Genomic DNA, 24145 nt, shown 5'->3' with positions numbered 1-24145 from the left:
AACATAGAAAATGTGCAATTAAAATTTCATTAAAAATACATAATTGTTGGGAATAATCAAATGATTTCTATAATGATTATTCGGTTAAACGAGCGTTGAGCGGATTCCGCCGACTTTGGAATAGACGCCGACGCACTTAGGTTAGGTTAGTTTAGGCTTTTATTATGCCGTCAAGATGAAGTTGAAAGTGATTGAGTGTGATTTTTTGTTTTCTATGTTGGCAGTTCAAGTACGTCGGTGTCTATTCCAAAATCGGCGGAATCCGCTCAACACTCGTTTCACCGATTATTCTATTGTAACATTAAATCATTCCAATGTATGAATGAATTGTTCAATAATTCCAGTATGTTAACTACTCAATCTATAGTATGTATCACCTGAGCGTAGTGCTCTTTTTCTTATCGCCATATATGTAGCTCGAGTGTTTAATGAAGGACAGGGTCAGATACTGGGGCAACATCATTCTATTGTTGCGTCATAAGATTCTGAACTCGAGGCACTTATCAAAATATCATATGAAATGGAACAAGTACATGTACATATTAACTTCATATGGCTTGTTGTGATTGTTTAATCGAATGATATTGTGAACATTTCTATAAGTTCGAATGGAATCATTCTCATTACTGTACTATGCAGTCTCCTTCTGACTGGGAAGCGGATATCAAACCCGAGCTCGAGCGATTACACATGAAGAGGAATCGGAAAAACCGATCTCAGATATCGTGAAGCAGGTGGTGACGTTCGTCCATATATACAACTGTTTGCTTGGTAATTTTCAAACAAACCACAATCAATAATACAGTACAAATGTATCCAGCCGCAAATTCAAACATCTTCCTTCTCTTCTCCTCTCCAATGACAATTACAGCATGCAAGAAAAATCTACACAGTAAAGCAACAGGATACATTGTAAGATTACAATTAATTGATACTGGGTACAAGATATGCACTGCACATTACATCTCGTAAATATCATCCTTTATTGTTCCCCTCAGCCTGCCATATAAAAAAATTCCACCTGCAGTGGGATTCTAACTCAAACTGTTTGGTTAGGAACATAGTGCTTTAATCTCCATGACCACGAGATACGCAGTTTATTAATATTCATGTTTGCATGGAACCATTCCCTGCATGAAAAACACGTGAATTCTGCTGTCATACCATAAAATGAAGTTTTGGCTACAACCCGATGACTAGGAGCGAGAGAAACACACGGTATAGTGGAGAATATGTGCAAAGTATAATTCAGAAAAATTTGGAAGTATTATTAATTCATATTTAATGCACTATAATTCTAAGATGAAACTACAAAAATATGCAATACAAACCCGATTCTCGTTTCGAAACGTGACCATTAATCTTCCTGTCTCCTTGTTGTAAAGAGAAGTTGTGCCATCCCATGAATCTGCGAACACATATGATGTACTTGGGCATTCTGATAATTCAGTACAAAATCGTAGCATGAACTCACAGCCATGGTAGGTGTAACAACGACACACCATGCTTTTAAGCACAGCAAACCATCGAGCCTGAAACAAGAATGTACACATTGGACAAAATATAACTAAAAAATTATATTTAATGCTATTAGGAAACTAAAAATATCCAAGGTCCCACCAAACTGTCACAGTTTAAAAGTAAACTAAAGAAGTATGTTTTATCTCACGAAATCCGTTTCCGAGAAGTTGTTAGATTTATGCAGAAGTTCTTATCTTTAGTATTTCGTCAATAATTTCGTTTCGTTTGATTAACCCTTTCTCCCTGCCCGGGTTCGAATCCTGGTCGGGACAAGTTACCTGGTTGAGGTTTTTTCCAGGGTTTTCCCTCAACCCAATACGAGCAAATGCTGGGTAACTTTCGGTGCTGGACCCCAGACTCATTTCACCGGCATTATCACCTTCATATCATTCAGACGCTAAATAACCTAAATGTTGATACAGCGTCGTAAAATAACCCAATAAAATAAAAAAAATATATAGCCTATTCCAATTGAGTGACATATACACAAATAATTATTGGTATTAAAATGAATAATAAAACATTTTCATCAGATAGAAATAATTAGACCTATAATAATATTAATATTAATTTTCCGAACCTGATCACATCATATGGGTTCCATCTATACAACCTAATACATTTGGGAACCCAGGAATGCTATGAAATTCTTCAACAATGGTTTGAGTTTCTTTCCCTGTGGACATGGTAATATATTCATTGCCCATACTAGCAATCAGATTTGAAATTCTTTTACTAATGCGGCATATTTTTGTCTTGTATATTTGTGAATCATCTCCAAATAAAAACTTATTTGAAAACTTCCTGTAGCATAAAATTTTGAACAGGTGGATAAATTTCAGAACACGGATATCTTCCTTTTCCTCTTACACCAAAATTCCAAACTTGTGTACAAAAAATAAATTATTGACACTGAAAAGTGCCTTTCCGTAAGGATGATGATGCGCATTCGACGAACACAGACAAATCTGCTCTTTTTAGTATTTTAAGATAATTGTTGTCAATGAGGTAGGCTACCTGTATACTGAAATGACCAGCACTGCTAGAGGCCGACTCTTATCATAATTCCTGTCATTTGTTTAAATATATATCATTATAAATTTAAATATACAAACATCATTTACTTAGGGAGTGTCGTAATATTTAATAATATTCTAAATGAAATTGATATATTATTTCCTATATGTTTCACATTACTAATTGTAACACAATTGCCTCCCACTCCCCTATCATTCTCTTTAGCATAAAGTTACTGTGTGGGGGGGGGGGGGAACTCATGATAACAAACAGAATAACCGTTCTTATATATCGAACATTAGATCACATGAGTAACAACTCAGTACCCATCCTGCACAGAAAATACTTACAAGGGAACCGTCCCAGGTCATGTAGCTTGAATTTAATGAAAATGCATACCTAAGCTAATTTTCGTTCATTGAGAAACATGGTGATAGTCGTTCATTTCTCTTTTTACTCATTTACGAAATATACTGACTTGAAAATACTTGCTACCTAACCAATTCTTGCGGGCACTCAGATCCTCATAGTTCCATGGCACCATATCACAGTCCTCACATTAATACTCTAGTCAATTTGTTTTCTCTTAACTCACATAAATACAGTAGTAGTGCAATCCACGGCATCTGTCACTCATTCGCACACCATCCAAATCCATAGGTATGCGGCTATATTATGCTTCCAAGAACAGAAAGGGGAATTTGGACCTAAAGTAAAAGAATGTGTACACAATTGTAAGCCATTTAATGTCGTGGTCGATGCAAGTAGTTCTAGTAAACTGACAAAAAAAGTCACGTGAGAAGATGGTTAAGAGATATATTTCTCCCGGATGTTAAGAAAGACACACTATTACTTCTGAATTTCTGGAGTGGTCGACACTATATTTACTTTTGAAAGAGTAAACAATGCTTTAAACCCTCACTTTGGGAGAGGAACAGAGGTTAAGGGTGTTTGAGAATAAAGTGCTTAGGAAAACATTTGGAGCTAAGAGGGATGAAGTTACAGGAGAATGGAGAAAGTTACACAATGCAGAACTGCACGCATTGTATTCTTCACCTAACATAATTAGGAACATTAAATCCATATGTTTAGGATGGGCAGGACATGTAGCATGCATGGGCGAATCCAGAAATGCATATAGAGTGTTAGTTGGGAGACAGGAGGGAAAGAGACCTTTGGGGAAGCAGACACATAGATGGGAGGATGATATTAAAATGGATTTGTGGGAGTGGAATATGATGGTAAAGACTGTATTAATCTTGCTCAGGATAGGGATCGATTGCGTGTTTATTTGAGGATAGCAATGAACCTCCGGATTCCTTAAAAGCCATAAGTAAGCATGTAAGTAAGTCAACAATACTTCAGATGGTAAGACAATTGAAACAAATTATGTCTCCAAAAACTACAAGATTTCTGCAACCCTTGCATGTGTACTTTTTTAGGCAATATAAAATTGTAATTCGAAGGCTAGAAGAGTATTTCAGACATAAAATTATCTGTGAAAACATTCCAGACACATTTGGACGATAAACGCTTCATAATGACATTCCAGTCTGTTGCGTATCAACAGTTTCACTGACCTGTCCTCAAAGACATACTAATACACGCCTGGCAGAGTGTGGGTATGTGATGGAGAAACATGTGAGAAAGTTTGATAACGTTCTTGCAACAATGTTGCATGTTGGAAACAATGTGTGTGGTACAGAAGTGTGAAAACTGGCTTATATAAAATGTCTGTACTTTCAATGGCTCTTTGTTCCAACCACTTCATTTCGAATCCCACTATAATATTTAATACATAATTTAAATTCAAATTGAATTTGTATTTCAGCAAGAGTACTGTATTAATGTGAGTAAGAGACGAGCACTAATGTAGAAGCTGTCGCGGAACTGAGGATCCAAGTGCGCACAAGAAGAGGCACATTCAGCATTGATTCTCAAGTCATTATTTCGTAAATGAGAAAAAAGCGAAACGAACGACTATCACCATGTTCCTTTATGAACGAAAATTATCTAATGTATGACTAAGTAATTTTTTTTGTTTTTAACAAGCAAAGTGTTAACGTGAACTTTAATCGACTAAAATATGCATTTTCATTCAATTCAAGCTACGCGACCTGGGATGGTTCCCTTGTTAGAATACAATACATGGAGTTGAAAGGAAATATAATTACCAAGAATTATTTTTTTAATAAAAATTGTGTCTATTCTTCCTGAAGGAGATATTTCTAACTCTGATCTGGCTAAGCTTCAGATGGTCCCACTCACTATAGACTGGAATAGAACGAAATCAATACCATGGTGAAATGTGAGAAACAATTCATTCACATATATTTGCATGAACTTTATATATTTTATTAATTTCATAATTTGCCTAATGACAAAAATTTTGTCAATTATTTTACGACATAGTTTTTTTTCTAAAGTTTTATTGGATGATACTTCAATATAAAAATATCACTTTGTGCAAAGCTATAGATTTAGGTTAGGCAGTACCATGACCTTGACAAGGCTGCCTACTATCCTACACCACCGCTCCAAACAAATATTGACACAATAAATGTTCAGAAAACAAAAGCAGACTGAAGCAAGTGATCTAAAAACTACTTACTGAATCAGTAACAATTGCAATGCAAGACGACAATGCCTTTGCAAGTACATGGTTACCCCAATTTCTTTCTAAATGACCAATATAATGATGTGTATCACACAAAGAACTTAAATTATTTAAAGTAACAAAATATTAACTCACATCATCCATTCCCTCCGGTTTCTCAACGAGGATGGAAAATGGTAAATCCGATGGCCACCATTTTGGAGTAGTTGTGTATCTGTCTAAATAGTTCTGTCCCAATGAACACTGTAACATGAAGGGAACAAACTTTTCCAACTGGCGCTGAAAACAAAAGAAATTCAAAGTAAAGCAAATTTGAATAATATTGCTCGGAAGCAAAGATATGCTAAACTATGAACATACTAGACCCATACACTAGGATTCACAAATTATGAACTATGTTTCCCACACCCGTAATATCTGATTGTAGATACTACTGTCCGGATAATCCTAGCCAAGATATGAAATACAGCGAAAGAGTCGCTTTCCTCTATCACCAAAAACCAATACATTGACGAAAAGCTAAAATTGATTAATTTTACAGAATTCGAATCTCTTACATACTATACCATACCTTATAATGTGCAGTAATCTTTCTCTTTTTGATTAATGGCAGCAAAAAAATGCCCTCTCTGTCCCTCCTTTTAACACACACACACACACACAATATACATTCTACAATTTGGAATTTCTCGTTAGAGATTTTTCCTTCAATTTGGATTTCTCGTTAGAGATTTTTCCTTCTCCACTCTGTCCTAGAGTAGTGATCTACAGAATTTTTGTCATCACACTTCTCTAGCTGAAGAGGCAAATTGAAGCCGAAACAGAGAAAACGCAAACAACAAATAGAGTTTACACTCTTAAAATGCAAGTTTGTGTTTTCACAGATCATTGCCAAAGGTTTAATCCTTTGATTGCATTTGGTGTTATTCTTTGCAATCTTTGGATTTTCCAAAGGCTTTGGCCTGTGTTACACAAAATAGGACGATATTCTTTTACCCAGTTTGTGAATCTCCGATTTCGAACTACAGTAAAACCTCGATAAGACTTATTGCGCTATCCCGTGTAATAGGCTTTTTTTTGTCTGGTCCCTGCACATTTCATATATAACTCCTTTATAAAATAACCCGTTTTTTGCACTCAAGTCCCGCATAATACGCTGATTTTGTGGAATATTTTCGGTGTAATTTTCACCAATGTACTGTAACAGCAATGAAACATCTTGGTCATTGAACTCACTGGTGCCATTAACCTGAAAAGTATTGGTATTCGACCCTTTACCTGCGCATTTAAACCTTCATACTTCATACCTTAGTATACCCCACCCTCTTGTTACGCTTTCTTATGCGCGGTTAAATCCTACATACAGTTACAATACCTCACCCTCTTGCTAACCCTCTCTCAAACAGCATTACTCACTCGGCCGCAATAAAATTCTGGAAATTTTTGCTGGGCAGTTTGTTGTCCTTTAGTGTATTGAAGTGTCTGTGAATGTGATGACAATGAGTGTTAAACAAAAAGCACTTTCTGTGTCGAAAAAATTGGAAATCTTACGAAAGTATGATGAGAACAGTACTCTTAATCAGAAATAACTCTGATTAATTAGGAATCCCATCATCGACATTAAGAACGATAATAAAAACTCGCGACTCAATCACTGCAGCTGCGATGTCGGGAGGATATAATCGCAGGAAACTGAAGTGTGGTAAACATGAGGACTTGGAGTACACGCACACGGCAAACAACTATAAATGAATAATTTACAGGGAGCTTCACCTGAAAGACTAGATTTGCATAACTATAAATGACTTTTTTTTTTTGCAAATTAAGCTTTCAGGAATAACTCCCTGTAAAGTTAATTTGAATAATTTCGAGGGAAAAATTGTTCCGGGGCCGGGTATCGAACCCGGGACCTTTGGTTAAACGTACCAATGCTCTCCCACTGAGCTACCTGGGAACTCTACCCGACACCGATCCAATTTTTCCCTCTATATCCACAGACCTCAAAGTGAGCTGACAACCGTCAAGCAACCAACATTTGAGTGCACACTTTGAGTGTGAGACTTTAAATTGTGGTTTTCTGCTGCGTACAGTGACGTGTATTATGCAAATTAAGCTTTCAGGAATAACTCCCTGTAAAGTTAATTTGAATAATTTCGAGGGAAAAATTGTTCCTGGGCCGGGTATCGAACCCGGGACCTTTGGTTAAACGTACCAAAGCTCTCCCACTGAGCTACCCAGGAACTCTACCCGACACCGATCCAATTTTTCCCTCTATATCCACAGACCTCAAAGTGGGCTGACAACCGTCAAGCAACCAACATTTGAGTGCACACTAACTCTGTGTGACAATTTAAAGTCTCTTGAGTAGACAACAAAAGCACAGCCTACTAATTCTTCTCAGTTCCATTTTATCTGTCTGTCAGTTCAGATTGAGCAATGACTGTTATATGTAGTGGTGCAATGCCTGCTATAACTAGGGCCGCATCGGTAGACATTGTTCTGTATGCCTTCGTGATCTGGAGAACAAAACCACGCTGTATTTGAATCAATTTCTTCTGCACCCATTTTTTATCTAATATATGCTGGTAGGCGGAAACGCAGTACAGTACCATTGCCTCAAAAGCCCCATAATAAATAGTACGCAGTGCTTCTGAATTGATTTGGGTTTTGTGGCTTGTGATAATGCATTTTCATAGAGAACAAACCTTTCCATACAATAACATGAAGTTCATTACTATAATCTGATAGAATCATACAGTTCAACTATTTCAACTATGGCCATTCATATGATGTGCACACTCCTGTACAATATTTCACAAAAATCAATAACCGACACAGAGAGAGTAAAATAATAATACACGCGTATTCTAAGCAACGCAACCCATCTAACTGTAGCAAGACTAAGCCTACTTTTTAACAATTTACAATTTCTTGTACCCGGTTACCAATATTCCAGAACTTTCCAACAGATCCACATGCAATGTAGAATTTCGCTTAAGGATTCACATAGCTTAGACGCACGATGTAAAATACTACAAACAGCAAAACCTTCTCAAATTGTCCCACAAATTAACTATCGCAACATACACTTCTGTCTCAATATAGCTTCTAGATCATTCGACGACTAATAATCAAACTCATTATCCACTTTAATATCTCTGGTACTTAATAAGAATCGCAACACCAATTCAGTATGCTGCAAGTCTACAGAATTCCAAATACCAGTAACAATCCCGTCATAAACGAAACCCACTTACAAAATCCAAAGAATCTATCAATTACCAAACCTTGACTATACATTAAAACCCAGTAAGTGTATCAAACCAAAGTTACGTAGAGCAACAATTTTCCTAAGTGTTCCAATCAGATGACCTTACCTATCCCGACGGAGTTTCCTGAGTGTTCCATAGAGACAATGTTGCCGTCCCGTGCGAGTTTCCTGAGTGTTCCAATCAGACGACCTTGCCTATCCTGTGCGAGTTTCCTGAGTGAGCCGTTATACACGGCTCAGACTGCATTGGAACTTGGACTTTGGAATTATTTAATTCTTTTTTACTCCGTGTTATTTGTTTTTTTATAACTTTTAACACCTTTCTTTCGCACAAACTCTTCTTGACTATTAGAGTAATGTTTTACAAATGCAGTTGCTATGTCTCAATCAGAGGTCAGAGTTTTATTTCTATGATTAATGGGTTGCTTTATCACGACTGATGTCTTATTATGAATTTCACATGATGTCATAAGCTGTTGTAACATGAAATAGAGAGAATGAAAAGAATAAAAAGAAGAATTCCGAGATTGTAATTAAATATATAGAATAATAACACCAAAGACAAGAAATAATAGGCACTAATCACTGCCTGACAATGAAAATGTTTCGGGCTCAAAAATAGCTAATTCTTATGTATTTCCACCTGCTGAATTCAAAAATCACCATAAAAATGACAGATTAGCTCTTGCTTTGGAGATAAGTGACATTTCATTTTTTAAAGTCAACATTTTCAGTTTGGGGGAAATTTTGTTTTGGGAGTTGGCACACCTGTCAAATAACAAAACACAAATGTTCTTCAGCTGTTTCTAAGTTATAAACATAGATATTGTTGTTGTGATTGTGAATTTCATTTTGTTTCTGCTTTAATTAATGCAGAATTTCTGGTTGGAAGTGATTTAAAGTGTAAAATTTGTAAAAATATCACGGAAATGTGTAAATATAGTGAATAATTTTTGTTACATTTGTGGTGAAATAACATTTTCGTCACGGAAACGCAATCTGACGCCCCTTGTGAAGACTGCCTATCTGCATTATTTCGGTATGAAAGTAGGGGACCAGGATAAGTCATGGGCTCCACATATATGTTGCAACTCTTGTTCAGTTACACTGTGAGAATGGCTGAAAAATAAGAAACGATCTATGGCTTTTGCTGTGCCTATGGTTTGGTGGGAGCCTAGAAACCATACAGATGACTGCTATTTCTGCTTGACTCCACCTATAAAGGCAGGATTGTCTAAAGAAAAGAAGAACAGTTCAATACCCGAATCTTCGATCTGCTATTCGACCTATCCCACAGTCAGATAGTTTACCAGTTCCTACTCCACCCGAAAATTGTGTGTTTGAAATAGAAAATGAAGACAGTGTGGAACAAGAAGAAGAATCCAACAAGCCTTCCACATTCCATGACCCTGATTTTGAGGAAAAAGATGATAAACCACACAGACTGAGTCAAGCAGAATTGAGTGATATCATTAGAGACCTTGACCTGTCAAAGGAGAAGACAGAAATTCTAAGGTCTAGACTACAGACCTTAAATAATCCCTTAGAAAGAATCCAGTATAGGGCAGCTAAATTTGTTAAAGGTAAAAGAGAAGATGGAAACGATACGATAAAAGAACTTAAATGGAAAACTTTGGAAAACAGACGTAGGAAAACTAGAATAACATTGTATAGAGCACATCTAGGTCAGAAAGCATGGGTAGACATAACGGCTCGGTTAGAAAAGCCAACGTACTATGGTAGGAATGATGATTTTAAAATCAAATGTAGGAAACAGAAAACGGATGTAGGTAAATTCTCATTTTTAAATAGAACTATAAATGATTGGAATGACCTACCTGCAGCGGTCTTTGAGGGCTGTCCTTCCTTAAGGAGTTTCAAGAATAATTTAAAAAGTTGTGTATCAAGTGCAAATTAAAATTAAGGTGACATTTAACATTTAATTTTTTAAGGTGACATGTATTTATTTAGCCTGACGAGTTACTTCCTTGGTTTGAATTGTAAATTATTTAAAAATAGCGTGTAAGAGGGCCTTAGACTAGAAATGTTTAGTTTAAATGTAGTTTTGTTTAGAAGTACAGTATGCATAAGGGTGTAATTATTTGACTTATTTGAACTGTTGTATCAGTGAAGCAAGGTGAGTCAGTGGAGTTATGGTTTTAAAGTGCAGTGAATAGTTCCGATCAGTGATAATTTATAGCGTCAATGAAATGTGTTCTATAGTGTCAGTGAAATGTGTTATAGTGTGTCAGTGAAATGTGTCCTAAAGTGTCAGTGAAATGCGTCATAGTGCCACTACAGTGAGTGAGATGAGAATAAAGTGAAAGACTATTGAAACTTATGTAGGGCCTATACATAATTATGTAGGTTGTAATGTAAAATTAGGTATTTTATTTATGTTTTATTATTATTGTGTTAAATTATATTGTGTATTCTTATTGTATTGTGTATTGTAAATTTATTGTGTATTGCTTATCAATTTTTTTTTTGTGTATTGTTTATATTGTGTATACCACTGCCACCGGCTGCTTGCCCACTTGCAGTGTAAATAAATAAATACATACATACATACATACATACATACATACATACATACAGAAATGGAATCTTCTCGAACGTGATGTCAGGGTCTCACAGTACAGACGTCACAGGGATCTGCTCCCTTTATTTGAGAAGAAAAACAATCTTGTTGTTTGCTGAGACATTAATGGCTTGATGAAACGTTTGAATTTGAACCATGAACCAACTGAATGGAGGCTATTCATAGACTCTCCAAGCTTAGTTTGAAAGCTGTATTACTTCACAATGGCAACCGTCTTCCTTCTATTCTTGTTGCTCATGCAGTTCACATGAAGGAGACTTATGCAAATATGACAGCCCTCTTCGACTCAATCAAATATCATGAACACAAGTGGAAAATCTGTGGTGATCTAAAAGTCATTGCTGTACTCTTAGGAATGCAACTGGGGTACACAAAATATTGCTGCTTTTTATGTATGTGGGACAGCAGGGACAGCAAATCACATTATATTCAAGCAGACTGGCCTGCAAGAAATCTTAACCCTAGCGAGAAAAATGTTGTTGCCGAGCCTCTCGTGGACCCAAAAGATGTTCTTCTTCCACCCCTGCATATTAAAATTTGATGAAAAATTTTGTCCAAGGTATGAACCAAGAAGGACAGGCCTTTAAGTACGTAAGAGAGAAATTTCCGAAATTAAGTGATGCCAAAGTTAAGGAAGGTATTTTTGTCGGGCCACAAATTCGAGAACTTGTAAAAGATCCTGTATTTGACCAAGTTTTGGAGGGGAAAGAAAAGGAAGCTTGAGAAGCCTTCAAGGGAGTTATTCATGGATTTTTAGGCAACAAAAGAGATGTAACTACACTCAGTTGGTGACAGTGCTCCTGCAAAAATACCATCAACTCACATCCAACATGTCCCTTAAAATCCATTTTCTCCAATCCCACCTAGACTTTTTCCCTCCTAGTTGTGGAGCTGTCAGTGATGAACACAGAGAAAAATTCCATCAGGATATTTCTGTTATGGAAAAAAGATATCAGGGCCATTGGAATGAAACAATGCTTGCGGATTACTGCTGGTCTTTGTGTAGGGATGCTCCGGAACTCACAAGAGGCAAGCTAAAAGACGACGAACTCATGAAGCCACCACATGATTCTCTTCAGACCCAACCATCTGCCAGGTATTCTTCCATAAATTTAGAACTCTTAGAATGTAACTGCCATTAAAAAAAAATTCAAATGCACTTTCGATGTTGTTGGCATATGTAATTAAAATGTATCGTTTTCTTTTAATCCGTTAAACTGAAATACTTCCACCTATTGTGTACCACAGAAACTATAGCTAAGAAAAATTTTTCATTGTCATATTCGTTTTTCTCAACCCAAAATTAGTATGAATTGACTCATGAAGTGCAGGAAACATTCAAAAAAATTTTTGTTGGACAGTGATAATCAAGAGTGGAAACAGTGAAAGTTTATTTTGTCACTGAATTTGTGTAATTTCTTATCATCAGTTTTAGGTAATCAATTCTTTAAGGGTGACTTGATATAGGCCTATTGCCGACTTAGCAGCATCCCAAAAAATAATCGGGTGAAGTAAGGTTAAGGGATCTCGGAGGCCAGTCTTTGCAAAATTATCCTCTCCAAAAATGGCTGCTAACAAATTAATTGACACATGATCTATATGAGTTGTAGCATTATCCTGTTAAGAAAACCATTTAGCAGCTATTCTTCGTCAAATTTAACTGTCCAATAAATGGAACAAGATATTGGAACAGTAAAGTGCAGAAGTGGTTGTGTATAAAAAAAAAAAGGCAAATAATTCAGGTTTCATATAACATGCCTATTTTCTCTATATCCAGTTTCGTTTGTTTCACTATATATGGATTTTCAGATGACCAAATTCTGGTATTTTGAGAATTAGCGTAACACAACAGTTGAAATCAGGCTTCATCTGTAAAAATGTTGTAACGAACACTTCAACACCATGGTGCTGAATATGCAGAATTAGTTGTCACAACACGCATAATGGAAGAGACAGTCCAACACTGAGCCTTATTACGATGGGGGGAGGGTAGAGTGTCTAAAGGAAGTTACCAACTTATTTGCGGGTACACCGATCACCATACTACCCTGCTGTACTGTGGAAGAACTTAAAAATCACAATGTCCTTCACTCATATATCACCAAAAGAACTGCTTTTGCACTTTCTCCTGGGCTTCAAAGTTGAGGTACAAACTACCTAAACATTATAATTCTACCTGAAAGAAACAATGATCTTACCTGGTTAAGAACCTAATCATTAGAAGATCATAAGCTTTACTGTTGTGACGCATACCGAAGATAGGAGGGATATAAATAAACCTTTGAGACCACTGGAAAAATATGTGGGAATGTGCACAGTTGCTACAAGCACCTCTAGTGAAAGAAAATAGCAAAACTTCGGTGACTGCATCCAAGAACGACAATAGCAGGCAGTGGAGTCGTCAGTTTACATGTGCAGTAATAATACATAAGACTGCCGAAATCAAAGCGAAACTTTTGCATAGTGAATTGACACAATACAGTACAAATCACTGAAGGAATTGGAGTTAAATTTAATTCGTTTCCTAATCGTCCATGGGGAAACAGATAAGACGGAGAAATTGGAATTTATACATGCAGTGTTTTATTTGGCGGCAGGTATTAATGGAGTGGCGTTGATTGGCCTTTGAGTGACTGATAAGATATATTAATTATAGCCCAAACCAAACATGCATTACATCACATTAGAACAGTTTGTTTGCTTTTTCCATGTAAAATGTGGCTTGACTGGATCAGAACGCTCCTGTAACAGTAATAATGGTGGTAGTGATAATTATGATAATGATAATAAAATTATTATTATTATTAATTGATTAATCAATCAATTAAATAATTATTTATTGATTTATCCTTTCATTAATTTATTCATTTATTAACAATTAATTAATCACACAATTTATCAATTAATCAATCAATTTATTAATTAATCTATTTGTTTATTTATTCATTCATTTATTACATTAATAAATTATTTATTTATTCATTCATTTATTACATTAATAAATTATTTATTCATTCATTCATTTATTTATTTATTTATTTATTTATTTATTTATTGCAGTGCAGCTGAAAGTCCTGGAAACTAATAAAATGTTCTATTTGTAATGAACATTTCATTGTGAGAAAGCTGCGTAATGTTGAAAATCGTTCACCATGTGTGTAATTTGTATTTGAAGAAAGCTATAAGAGAAAAACAAAAAAGAATCTGATATTTCTCGATTTCAAAGGCCGTTAAACTGGGAAAATGCGCATATGAGTTGTAATATGAGGAGGCACATGCGGTCAATAAGATTATGCTACTGAAAATATTTTATTAAGCTCAACTTATTGATTTTTGCTTGAGCATTTTGTCTCGTAATATTTTTATTTTATACATTGGTACAAGATTTTTAATAATACAACCTTGGAACATTTTATTACATTTTCCCATTACATTTTTTTTTTTTTCTGTTTCAAAAGTTAATTACGATATTTATTTTTTCTTTAATGCTATACTCTAAACTGCAGCAACAAAATGGTTGAATGAAATTTCTAATACAAATGGGGAAAATATCATAGTGCCTTTATAAAAAATAAATTAACAAAACAAGAAAAGTTCTGCAGAGATTAATATTACAATATTATTATGCAGAAAATATGAAATAATATATACATAAATTCATATATGAGGCTCCCCATCATCATTGAATAAACATTGACTGTAAGTAGCCATACTGTAAATATCTATTAATTTGAGAAAAATTCGTTCCGGCACGGGGAATGTATGTATATATCAATGTTAACAGAATTCATAAACTGTTGTCGAAAATGGCCATAAAGTCATTTAAATATGTACTTCTGCACACATGACTTGAATGTCTGGTAGGCTAGTGATGATACTAAGAAGAAGAGTTTGGCTGGCACCATGCATCGTGTTCCAGTATAACTCAGATGGAAAGAGCGCTCAGCGCATAGAGCTGAGATGTCCCAGTTTCGATTCCCAGTGCCGGAACGAATTTTTCTCAAATTAATGGATGAAATAATGTTTTACATGTCATAATAAATTCAATCTAATATTACGGAATAATGTTAACAGAACTAATAAAGTTCCACAAATAATATATCAATAATTTATGAATAATGTAGAATCGTTCTTCATAAAAAATGCAAAACAGAATAGTAAGCTGTTATTTACATAATGTACACAGAAAAAACGAGCAAGTAATTATAAGTGCACAGGTGTGAGTGTTGCAAGTACATAAAATGTCAACAATGCTCTAATTAAGGTTATGATGAAATGGGGAAGTCACGGCATAACAATGTTGCCAGTTCAGTGCAACGCACACCTTACTGGAATATGGGGGAATGCATTTTCATGTTGTAACATGAGAGAGCGTATGAGGTCAAAAAACACTGCGCTATAAAAAGAACAAGCATCTGTTCGAATTAGAGCACAACTTTGATTATTTCAGGTGCACAAATTGTCAACAAGGCACTAATTAAGGATATAAAAGAATGAGGAGCCACAGGATCCTGTAATTTCATATGTTTTCAATAGTAATAATAGCCTAAGTGACTTGTATGTATTTTTAACATGTGGAATTGCCCAATTTGGCAGCAGTGGAACATAAATTACTGTACAGTTGCTGATACATAATAATTGAAAAATGTTGTGGTGGTTTGAATTGACTGACAATTTTTCAATTATCTTTATTTGAACTTTTCTCTTCCTCACGCTGTTAATTTAACATTGATATTAATTATTTTATATTTAATCTGTTGCTGATAATATCTCACACTTGGCGTAACAACTGTCCCTATTTTTCAGCCTCGAAGTTCCAGTACCTTTCGAGTCTATCTGTAGGCACTTAATATTTATGGTACTGGAAGGTTAACAAAGGCTTGCCTTTGCATGAAATCAGAGACTTGATTCCTAAAATCTTGGAATGCCCCCATCCTTATAATCAACCCATCAGGAGTAGAACAAAGTCAAGGTTGTATCTTATGTATTATTACCCCTGACGATAGACATTCTAATTCTGTTAATGAGAAATACCTTTTCAGGGCAATGCCCTGCTATTCTTGTCATATATAAAATTTCTGTTACTCATTGTTTCCCCAATGAATGTTCATATTAATTTATTCAGGTTCCACATCCTACAAGCTCGATGGACTAGGCTTCAAAGGGAAATGGGAATTGATCACACCCTCAAACTTTCATCATTTTCACTTGGAATCTGAGTTCTGAATACAATATCAATTAATTTGTTCTATTGTTATCACAACATGAGACGTATAAAAATGTCAAATTCTCCAGAATTGAACACTGTGGATGTGTTTTGAAGCTGCAAAAACTCGTTCACGAAAATATTAAACCTCATTTTTTTCAAAAATATTCACACTAATGTTGAACATTTCTTCACATAAACATACAACTATTGTTTCAAGCAATGATTTCAGTTAATCCCTCACCATTCGAATGCAAGGCAAATTATCTAAGAAATTTCATCTATGGTAATGACAGTACCATCGTCCATTCTCGCCCTATTTTTGGGAGAAAAGTCTTCATTTTTCTCACATTTCGCATATTTTACACCCCCTTAAAATACAGGTTCACATAATACCAAATATACTGTAAGCACAGAAAATTTCTAGATATTAAATAATTAATAACGATGTTACTTATTTATATTCACTGTTTGCCCCAGTTTTGTGGCATAATAAGAATTGCAGTATCGTACAGTTGAACAGATTTTTTTTGCATTCCCCTCCGGAACAAGAAACACTTTCACAATTCGCATTAATACATTTCCATTTACTGTCAAGGTGTAATATAAATTCGAAACATCATACATAATTGTATAAAAAAAAACCTTTAATGTACGATGTGTAAGAATATTTATGAGGGTCAACATATTTACCTCAATTATTGTAACCTTGCAAGGATTTTTGCTAACATAACCAGTAAATGTAACTCTTGTGGTCGTTCGTTTTTCTTCAACTTCTAACACATGGCCATTCTCAAATAATTTCTGTGCTTTTTAAACTATTGACCTGTGACTATTCGTGTAGTCAATATACTCAAACACATATTTAATTATAACTTCCATTACACAAAATAATGTTCACGATATGATGTGACACTTGAAAGAAAGAAGCTGCTCTGCCCTGTGTAGCATAGCACCCTTGATCATATATATATGTATCAGATTGGCCATTCCCATGTTATGAAATGGCAACATAAAATAAGAACAACCACCAGAGTCTCCACCATCGAAAAAGCATTTTTTGGTAATGACAGCTAGCTGGAATACTGTTGCTCCATGTAATTCCATAAGGGTTATAGCGTGACTTCTTTTGCAGTTGCTAGATGGCAGCATAGTGAAGTTGATAAAAGCGGTTGCCTTGAAAGTCCATTAGGCTGATCAATCTGTTATATGTGACCAGGGATAGCATTCACAATATGCACCAACACTGTAGCTTTGTATAGGAACTCCATCACAACGCTGTGTTCTGAGGTGTATGCATGCTCCCTATAGTGCTTCTGTAGATAATTCACGTAGTGTTCTTTTTTTTTTGCCAGTCAGACTATATTACCATCATATTACACAACAGGAAAGTACTTCAAGAAAGATATATATGGAATCATTTTTCTCTCATTGGAAATACGAAATTATGATTTTGTGTATTAGTGCTAACATCCAAACAGACAAGTGATCTTTCTTGTGAATGGCTAGTAATGGTTCACAAACTTTACAAGATGTTCTAGAAAATATATGATGATAATACAGAGAAGAAAACAATGTATTCTCCTTGTACTTACCAAAGTAAACTTTTCTAGGCATGTTGGATAGCCGTCAGCAAACAGTAATGGTAAATTCGAAATCATGATTGCATCATTTGAAATGTCACTCACACTGTAACCACCCAGTTTGAGTTTCTTCACTTGGAGTGTAACCAGACCAATGAGAACTGATTCATCACTCATATTTTTCTAACAGACGTTGAAACAGATGGCGCCACATGGTTTGCTAAGATCATAGTGTAGTTATGTAAAATATCTGAAATGAACAAATAATTACCACCTTCAAAATCTATCCTAAAAATAGAACCAAACATAGATATAAAACAATAAAAAAAAAAGAAAAATATATCAGAAACATACTGGTACAGAGCTGTCTTTTTTCAGAAGAATAACAGGTACAGGGTCATTTTATATTGAAAAGCACCCATCAGCTAAGGAAACCTATGAACTGACTCCTTGAGGAAATAAAATTTAACAATACATTAAACATAGTAATAGTCACAACAGTCTTTCATAATCATATTGTGCATTATAACAAGCTTATTAGTGAAACAGTCAGGCTATTCTTCTGTAATAACATTAAGGGGACACTGGTTGAAAAATCTGAATTTTTGTGAATTTTTTTTATTCGATATTTGGCAACCTTAATATATATTTTTATTTAGTAGGTTATTTTACGACGCTTTATCAATAGCTTAGGTTATTTAGCGTCTGAATGAGATGAAGGTGATAATGCCGGTGAAATGAGTCCAGGGGTCCAGCACCGAAAGTTACCCAGCATTTGCTCATATTGGGTTGAGGGAAAACCCCAGAAAAAACCTCAACCAGGTAACTTGCCCCGACTGGGAATCGAACCCGGGCCACCTGGTTTCATGGCCAGACGCGCTAACCATTACTCCACAGGTGTGGACCACCTTAATATATCCTCTAACACACTACAAAGACATTTTAAAAAATTCGAGCTACAAAATGTACTAGGCCTAAATGAGACTTTTGTTAGTGGCTGCGTACTCCGCAAGGAGGCACGGCTGTCCAAGCAGCTGTCAAAATACTAATCTTTTTCTATCTTCATTCAAACACTCATTTCTTGCAGTTTAAATTGTGTGCGTTTTCAGGCAGTTGGCATTCTTGTTTCAAATCATCCCTTCATTGATTTTTGGTGACATCTACAGGCTTTCAAACTAACTTTCTAAGAAAAGCTGAATGTGAAAGGCACCAAAATTGTTTGTATTCGAATTACATTTTTACAATTCTTGTTCCTTTGTTTTATGAAGGAAGAAATTTTGTGGCTTGGATAAGAATTTTGTTCATTGCAGACGTTTTTAGAATATTATAATGAATTGCAATATTTAGAGTGTAGATAATATGTTGTAGTTAGAATAGTGTATAGGTCATAGTGTAATCAGTAGATAAGGAATAGCTTTTAGTTGCAAAATGACGAAGATTAGTGGCAAATTGTCCAAGAGAAGGAGGGCTAAAGCAGCAAGCAGTTCAAGATGGTCGAGTACACAAATTACTTCCACTGAAGCATCAACTCAATATATGTCAACACATCATCAGTTCAGGAAGTTTCAGTGACAAACTCTGTAATGATAAGAAACTTGTTTCCGATAATAAAAACATTTAACAATCCAGTTCTGGTTGTGCTGTTAGACCTGAAAACAATAACAACGAATATATTTTGATCAATTTAGACACCCTACATTCTGGAATTCTGTTCTATGTCCAACCACTTTTCCAAGAGACTTGGCACAGGACTAACGAACATTGTAAAAGAATTGAGGACAAGAAAGGTAACTCTTGGTGGCAAATGCATGGCAGCTTTAAAAAAAGTAACAGTGAAGCTCACTCAGTATTACAGAGCTATGTGCCAGATGCTTCTTGGAAATCTCTATCATTGTACCAGCACTGACAGCAAGCCTAATCATTCTAGATGCCCATCGGGTGAAAGCTCATGGTGCTTCTATAATAAAGCGCTTGCTAACAAGAACGTCACATGGTCACACAAAGAAATGGTACACACTCCTATAAACCCTCTTTGTCTGTTAAAAATGATCCCTGTATACACAAAAATACATCAAATGTCATTCTAGTGGAAAATACAAAATGCAAATGAAAGTTTGCACAGTGTAATTTGGAGCAAGTATCCAAAAAAAAAAAATGTGTATTCAAAAAGAAGATATATTTGGCAGTAACTGAAGTTGTGTCCCAATTTAATAAATGCTTCATCTGCGAATTGTCCGAATCTCACATTGTCATCTTGCTACATAGAGATTAAAAGAGCCGATGAAAGGATCGTCCCTTGTGAGATTTTGTTAAACATGGTCAACAGAGTTGACACATGTTCATCAATCTTGACTTGTGCCCTTCCGTTCTGTTTTGTCTCTTATGAAGTCAGATATCCACTGTGAATAGTCACATAGAGCTAACATGAATGTAATTCTCTACATCTCCAGGCCGTGTGTTCAACTGGTGTCATTATTTTTAGTAAATAGGCATAAGTACAAACATTTTACATTTTTACCAATTTTTAACAATTTTTTAATATATAACAGTGCCATTCAACAAACACAAAATATGTAACATAAGTTCTATGTATTTTACATTTACATATTATATTTTTACATTTTCAGAAAGTTGGCGAAATTATATACAAATCAGTCAAATTGAACACATTTCTCACAACGATATCAGACTCTTATTACATATAACTTATGATTAATTATTTAAACTCATGATTAATTATTTAAATCACTGTTATGTCTATCACTGTGAATAACCTATTGGACTTATGTTTTTAGACACCGGTATCGTTATAACATTTGAATATCTGATGATGCCATATAGGCGAAAACGTTAATATATTTTCTTCAGTAAGATGTATTAGCAAATATTAATTTGCAACAAATTATAACTCATATGACTGAGAAACTTCAAATAAATTTATAAGTAAATGTAATTTGTAATCAGAATATAACAATTAGTTACCCTTAACAGAAACTAATGCACCAAAAGTTCAGGTGATATTACTCAATTTTTATTATATTTCTGGTCCAGGGAAAATACTCTTTCATGAATATATTACCATTGCTCAATGAAGATTAGTGCCTTAAATATTAAACCATCTAAAAAAAAAAAAAAAAAAAAAAAAAAGCTTATAAATTCGACGACTTTCACTTTCAAAATCACTTCAACTTCCTGTGTGCTAGTTTTGCCTACCATTATCCTACAATATGAAAAATATTTTTCTATTCCTATTATATATATATATTATTATATCAGGTACATGTCATCCAACACAAAACCACCCACTTATATGCATATCCACAGCAGCTGAAATTTAGTACACCATTTCTATGAAATTTTCCATTTTTTCTCGGTAATTACTAAAAGAAATTCTGAAGAATAATCTGTTTGTTGTGTGTTGAATTAAAATCTACGGTATGTCTAGCACTAATGTAATGGTATCTTTACTGTATAGGTGGTCACAAATAGATTAATTTATGCCTGTCAGCAATAAGTCGGTAACTTGACCTATCAGTATCACTACTACAAGTAATCAGACTTCGCTCTTCAGTACAGAGGTTGAACAATCACAGGTCTGAAGAAGTACACGTACCTTTCGTACAGTAAAATCTCTGCCAGTAAGTACTTAACCACCAAATTTGTCTTTACTACAGAATTAGGCCTATTTCATTATGATTATTAAACAGGAAGATGGGCATAGCACATGTAAATCCTCTTCCTGATTCCAGGATAACTAGTTTAATTCTTAAAGAGTACTGAAATTACACAAAGCATAACACAGAAAATAGGAGGAAAACATTATTTAAAATCCGCAAATTACATAAAATAATTATTACAACAATAATTTAGGGAACTCCAGCAATCTACTAAATTTATTTTTCCTGAAGTAGTTCTTTCTCAGATAATCTATCAAAATTATTTCTAATCAAGGTATAGGCTACACTAATCAATACAATTCGAACTTAATAGCTCTCACATTACCAAAATTCTGTAATACCACGAATTGTGAAACAAAGTCTGCAGATGCCGAAAGCACACTAGTATCATAATTTACTATTCCTATGACATCTGAACAAATTTGCGTACGTGAATAAATTCGAAATCAGCAATGTAAGCAACACTTCAAATGTACCAGAATGTCAAACTCAGCTGATGTAACAATCAACATTCTGGAAATATTTAGCATCCCCAACAGAGCACAATGTAGACTGCCATCAGAATTTTAAAATAGTTACGGAACATAACTGTATTCTGAAATTTATCCTTCATGGCTATGAATATTAAATTTGAAGATGAACTTAGCCCAAACATGCACACATAAGGTAATATAACCCACTCAATCTACGGAAATTCCAATCTACAAAGACTGCCTGATTTCGAGACCAAACTATTTGTAAAAAAGAAGTGTGTACGTCTAGCAACATGAGGCAGCACCTACCACCCCAACCTTCTAATTCTTAATCCACCCCTTTTGAAAGTAATAACTAGATACTAAATTCCTAAATCTGAGTTCAGCTGTTCCCAACTTAATTGGCGGTTACAAATGTAATTATATCGTGTTACCAAGGTAACCTTTGTCTAAATCTTTGCAAACCTAATGCAATTTCAACTGCTGTAAATATAAACACGCAAATATACTTACAAAATTTTGTCATTATAATTTATACTTACTTTTCGCATTCATTCAAATCAGACGACATTCGGAAATACAAATATGCAAACTTTAGAACACCAAGCTCCTTGGATCATAAGCTTCCAAAACACACGTTTTCATATATGATAGGAAGGTAGACCCAGGTCTATCTACTTTTATCCCGCCAAAGGATTGCAGTATGCAAATAACACGTCTTCTATATTCATTATACTTATTTCAAAATCCACCTTCTTTCTACATTCAATAATATGTTCACTTACTTTTTGTATAGATGTAAGTTACCCAAAACAAACGTACATCACATATTTCACTGACAGATGATCAACAGTTCTCTCTTATGTTAAATACGAAATTCAAGATGGCTACGATACGTACATGAATACCACCTCGATTGACGTATGTATACAGAAAGCGGTGAAATTATTATCTGGCGCCAAAGTGTTATATACGTTCTTATTTAAAATAGATAAATCAATGTTGTCATGGCATCTGCTACACAAATGTCAGTTTCACACTACTCATTATAAAAAAAAATATGTGGACAAAAATTCATTTACGAATAAATATCCCTCAACAAGGATTAATTGGTTAAAGAGTGAGGAAAATCACATGCGATCAGAGTCTTTTATGAATGTAAGAAAATTAAGTTTTCTCAATACCGAAACAATAATAATCAACGTGCGAAACATTCACAAGACGTCAATTATTTATTTTGCAAAGATTAGTATTTACTCAACAACTTCAATTTATTTCTACATAAATCGCAATGTTTCCTTTAATTTTAATATTCTTATGGTTAAAATGTCATCCCTTTGGACAGCAACAACACTGAAAAACTTTATTCCACCACATTGTAATTAATTACAAAAGTTGCAGTTTCTCAGTATTTACATTACTTTTTTTTTTTGTATAGGATATGAACGTTAAGAGGCAGCCCAAGCAACTACAACGCTATGTTGCCAATATGCGCGACCTCGCGATCAGCTGGTGCTTATAGCAGAAATATCTTTATTAAATGGCTGAGCTAGAACATTAATTGACAATGTTTGGCGATCAACAGAATAGCACCTTATGCACTGGAAATCATCTGGTATCATCTTAAAAAGAAATACCAGCAGGAATTAGAGACAGTAAAAGCAGTGTTTCTGAAGAGAGTTATAATAATACAATGTAAATTGCCCAATGGGCACGATATTAAAAACTAGCGTTCTGGGTCAACCAACGAGTTTGACGTAAGAATTCTTATTTCTAGCTCGTTGGGGTGAACCCCACACTATACCTTGACCAAAACTACTTCCGACTTAACAGCTTACAGAGAAGGGGAGTCGAAATGGTTGGCGAGTTGGTATAGCGCTGGCCTTCTATGCCCAAGGTTGCGGGTTCGATCCCGGGCCAGGTCGATGGCATTTAAGTGTGCTTAAATGCGACAGGATCATGTCAGTAGATTTACTGGCATGTAAAAGAACTCCTGCGGGACAAAATTCCGGCACATACGACGACGCTGATATAACCTCTGCAGTTGCGAGCATCGTTAAATAAAACATAACATTAACCAACGAGTTAGAAAGAGAAAGATATAGAGTGGTCATTGCGCCGCCATGTTTGAAGAAAATTGAACGACCGTCGGTAATGAACTTATGCGCCCAAAACAAA

General features: G+C 35.0%; 1 protein-coding gene across 5 annotated transcripts in view; it reads right to left on the bottom strand.

The window, feature by feature from the left end:
- Positions 1 to 22908, bottom strand: part of ova (ovaries absent) — a 144113-nt gene extending 121205 nt beyond the window's left edge. For 4 of the 5 annotated variants that reach the window (XR_011334199.1, XR_011334197.1, XR_011334200.1 and 1 more), the window contains exons 1-4: positions 22753 to 22908; positions 17830 to 18067; positions 5291 to 5434; positions 1332 to 1532 (exon numbers count right to left, since the gene is read on the bottom strand). Coding sequence is in view for 1 of the 5 variants with exons in the window: in XM_069836657.1 (XP_069692758.1) it covers positions 1332 to 1532; positions 5291 to 5434; positions 17830 to 17994 (510 nt within the window). In the remaining 4 variants the exon portion in view is untranslated. Of the gene's footprint in view, positions 1 to 1331; positions 1533 to 5290; positions 5435 to 17829; positions 18068 to 22509 lie in introns of all 5 variants that reach the window. The other variant, XR_011334198.1, reaches the window with a different exon arrangement.
- Positions 22909 to 24145: the final 1237 nt, after the last annotated feature.

The sequence above is a fragment of the Periplaneta americana genome, chromosome 10, assembly GCF_040183065.1.
Source record: "Periplaneta americana isolate PAMFEO1 chromosome 10, P.americana_PAMFEO1_priV1, whole genome shotgun sequence".
NCBI lineage: Eukaryota > Metazoa > Arthropoda > Insecta > Blattodea > Blattidae > Periplaneta > Periplaneta americana.
This window is presented reverse-complemented; position numbering and strand designations above follow the sequence as displayed.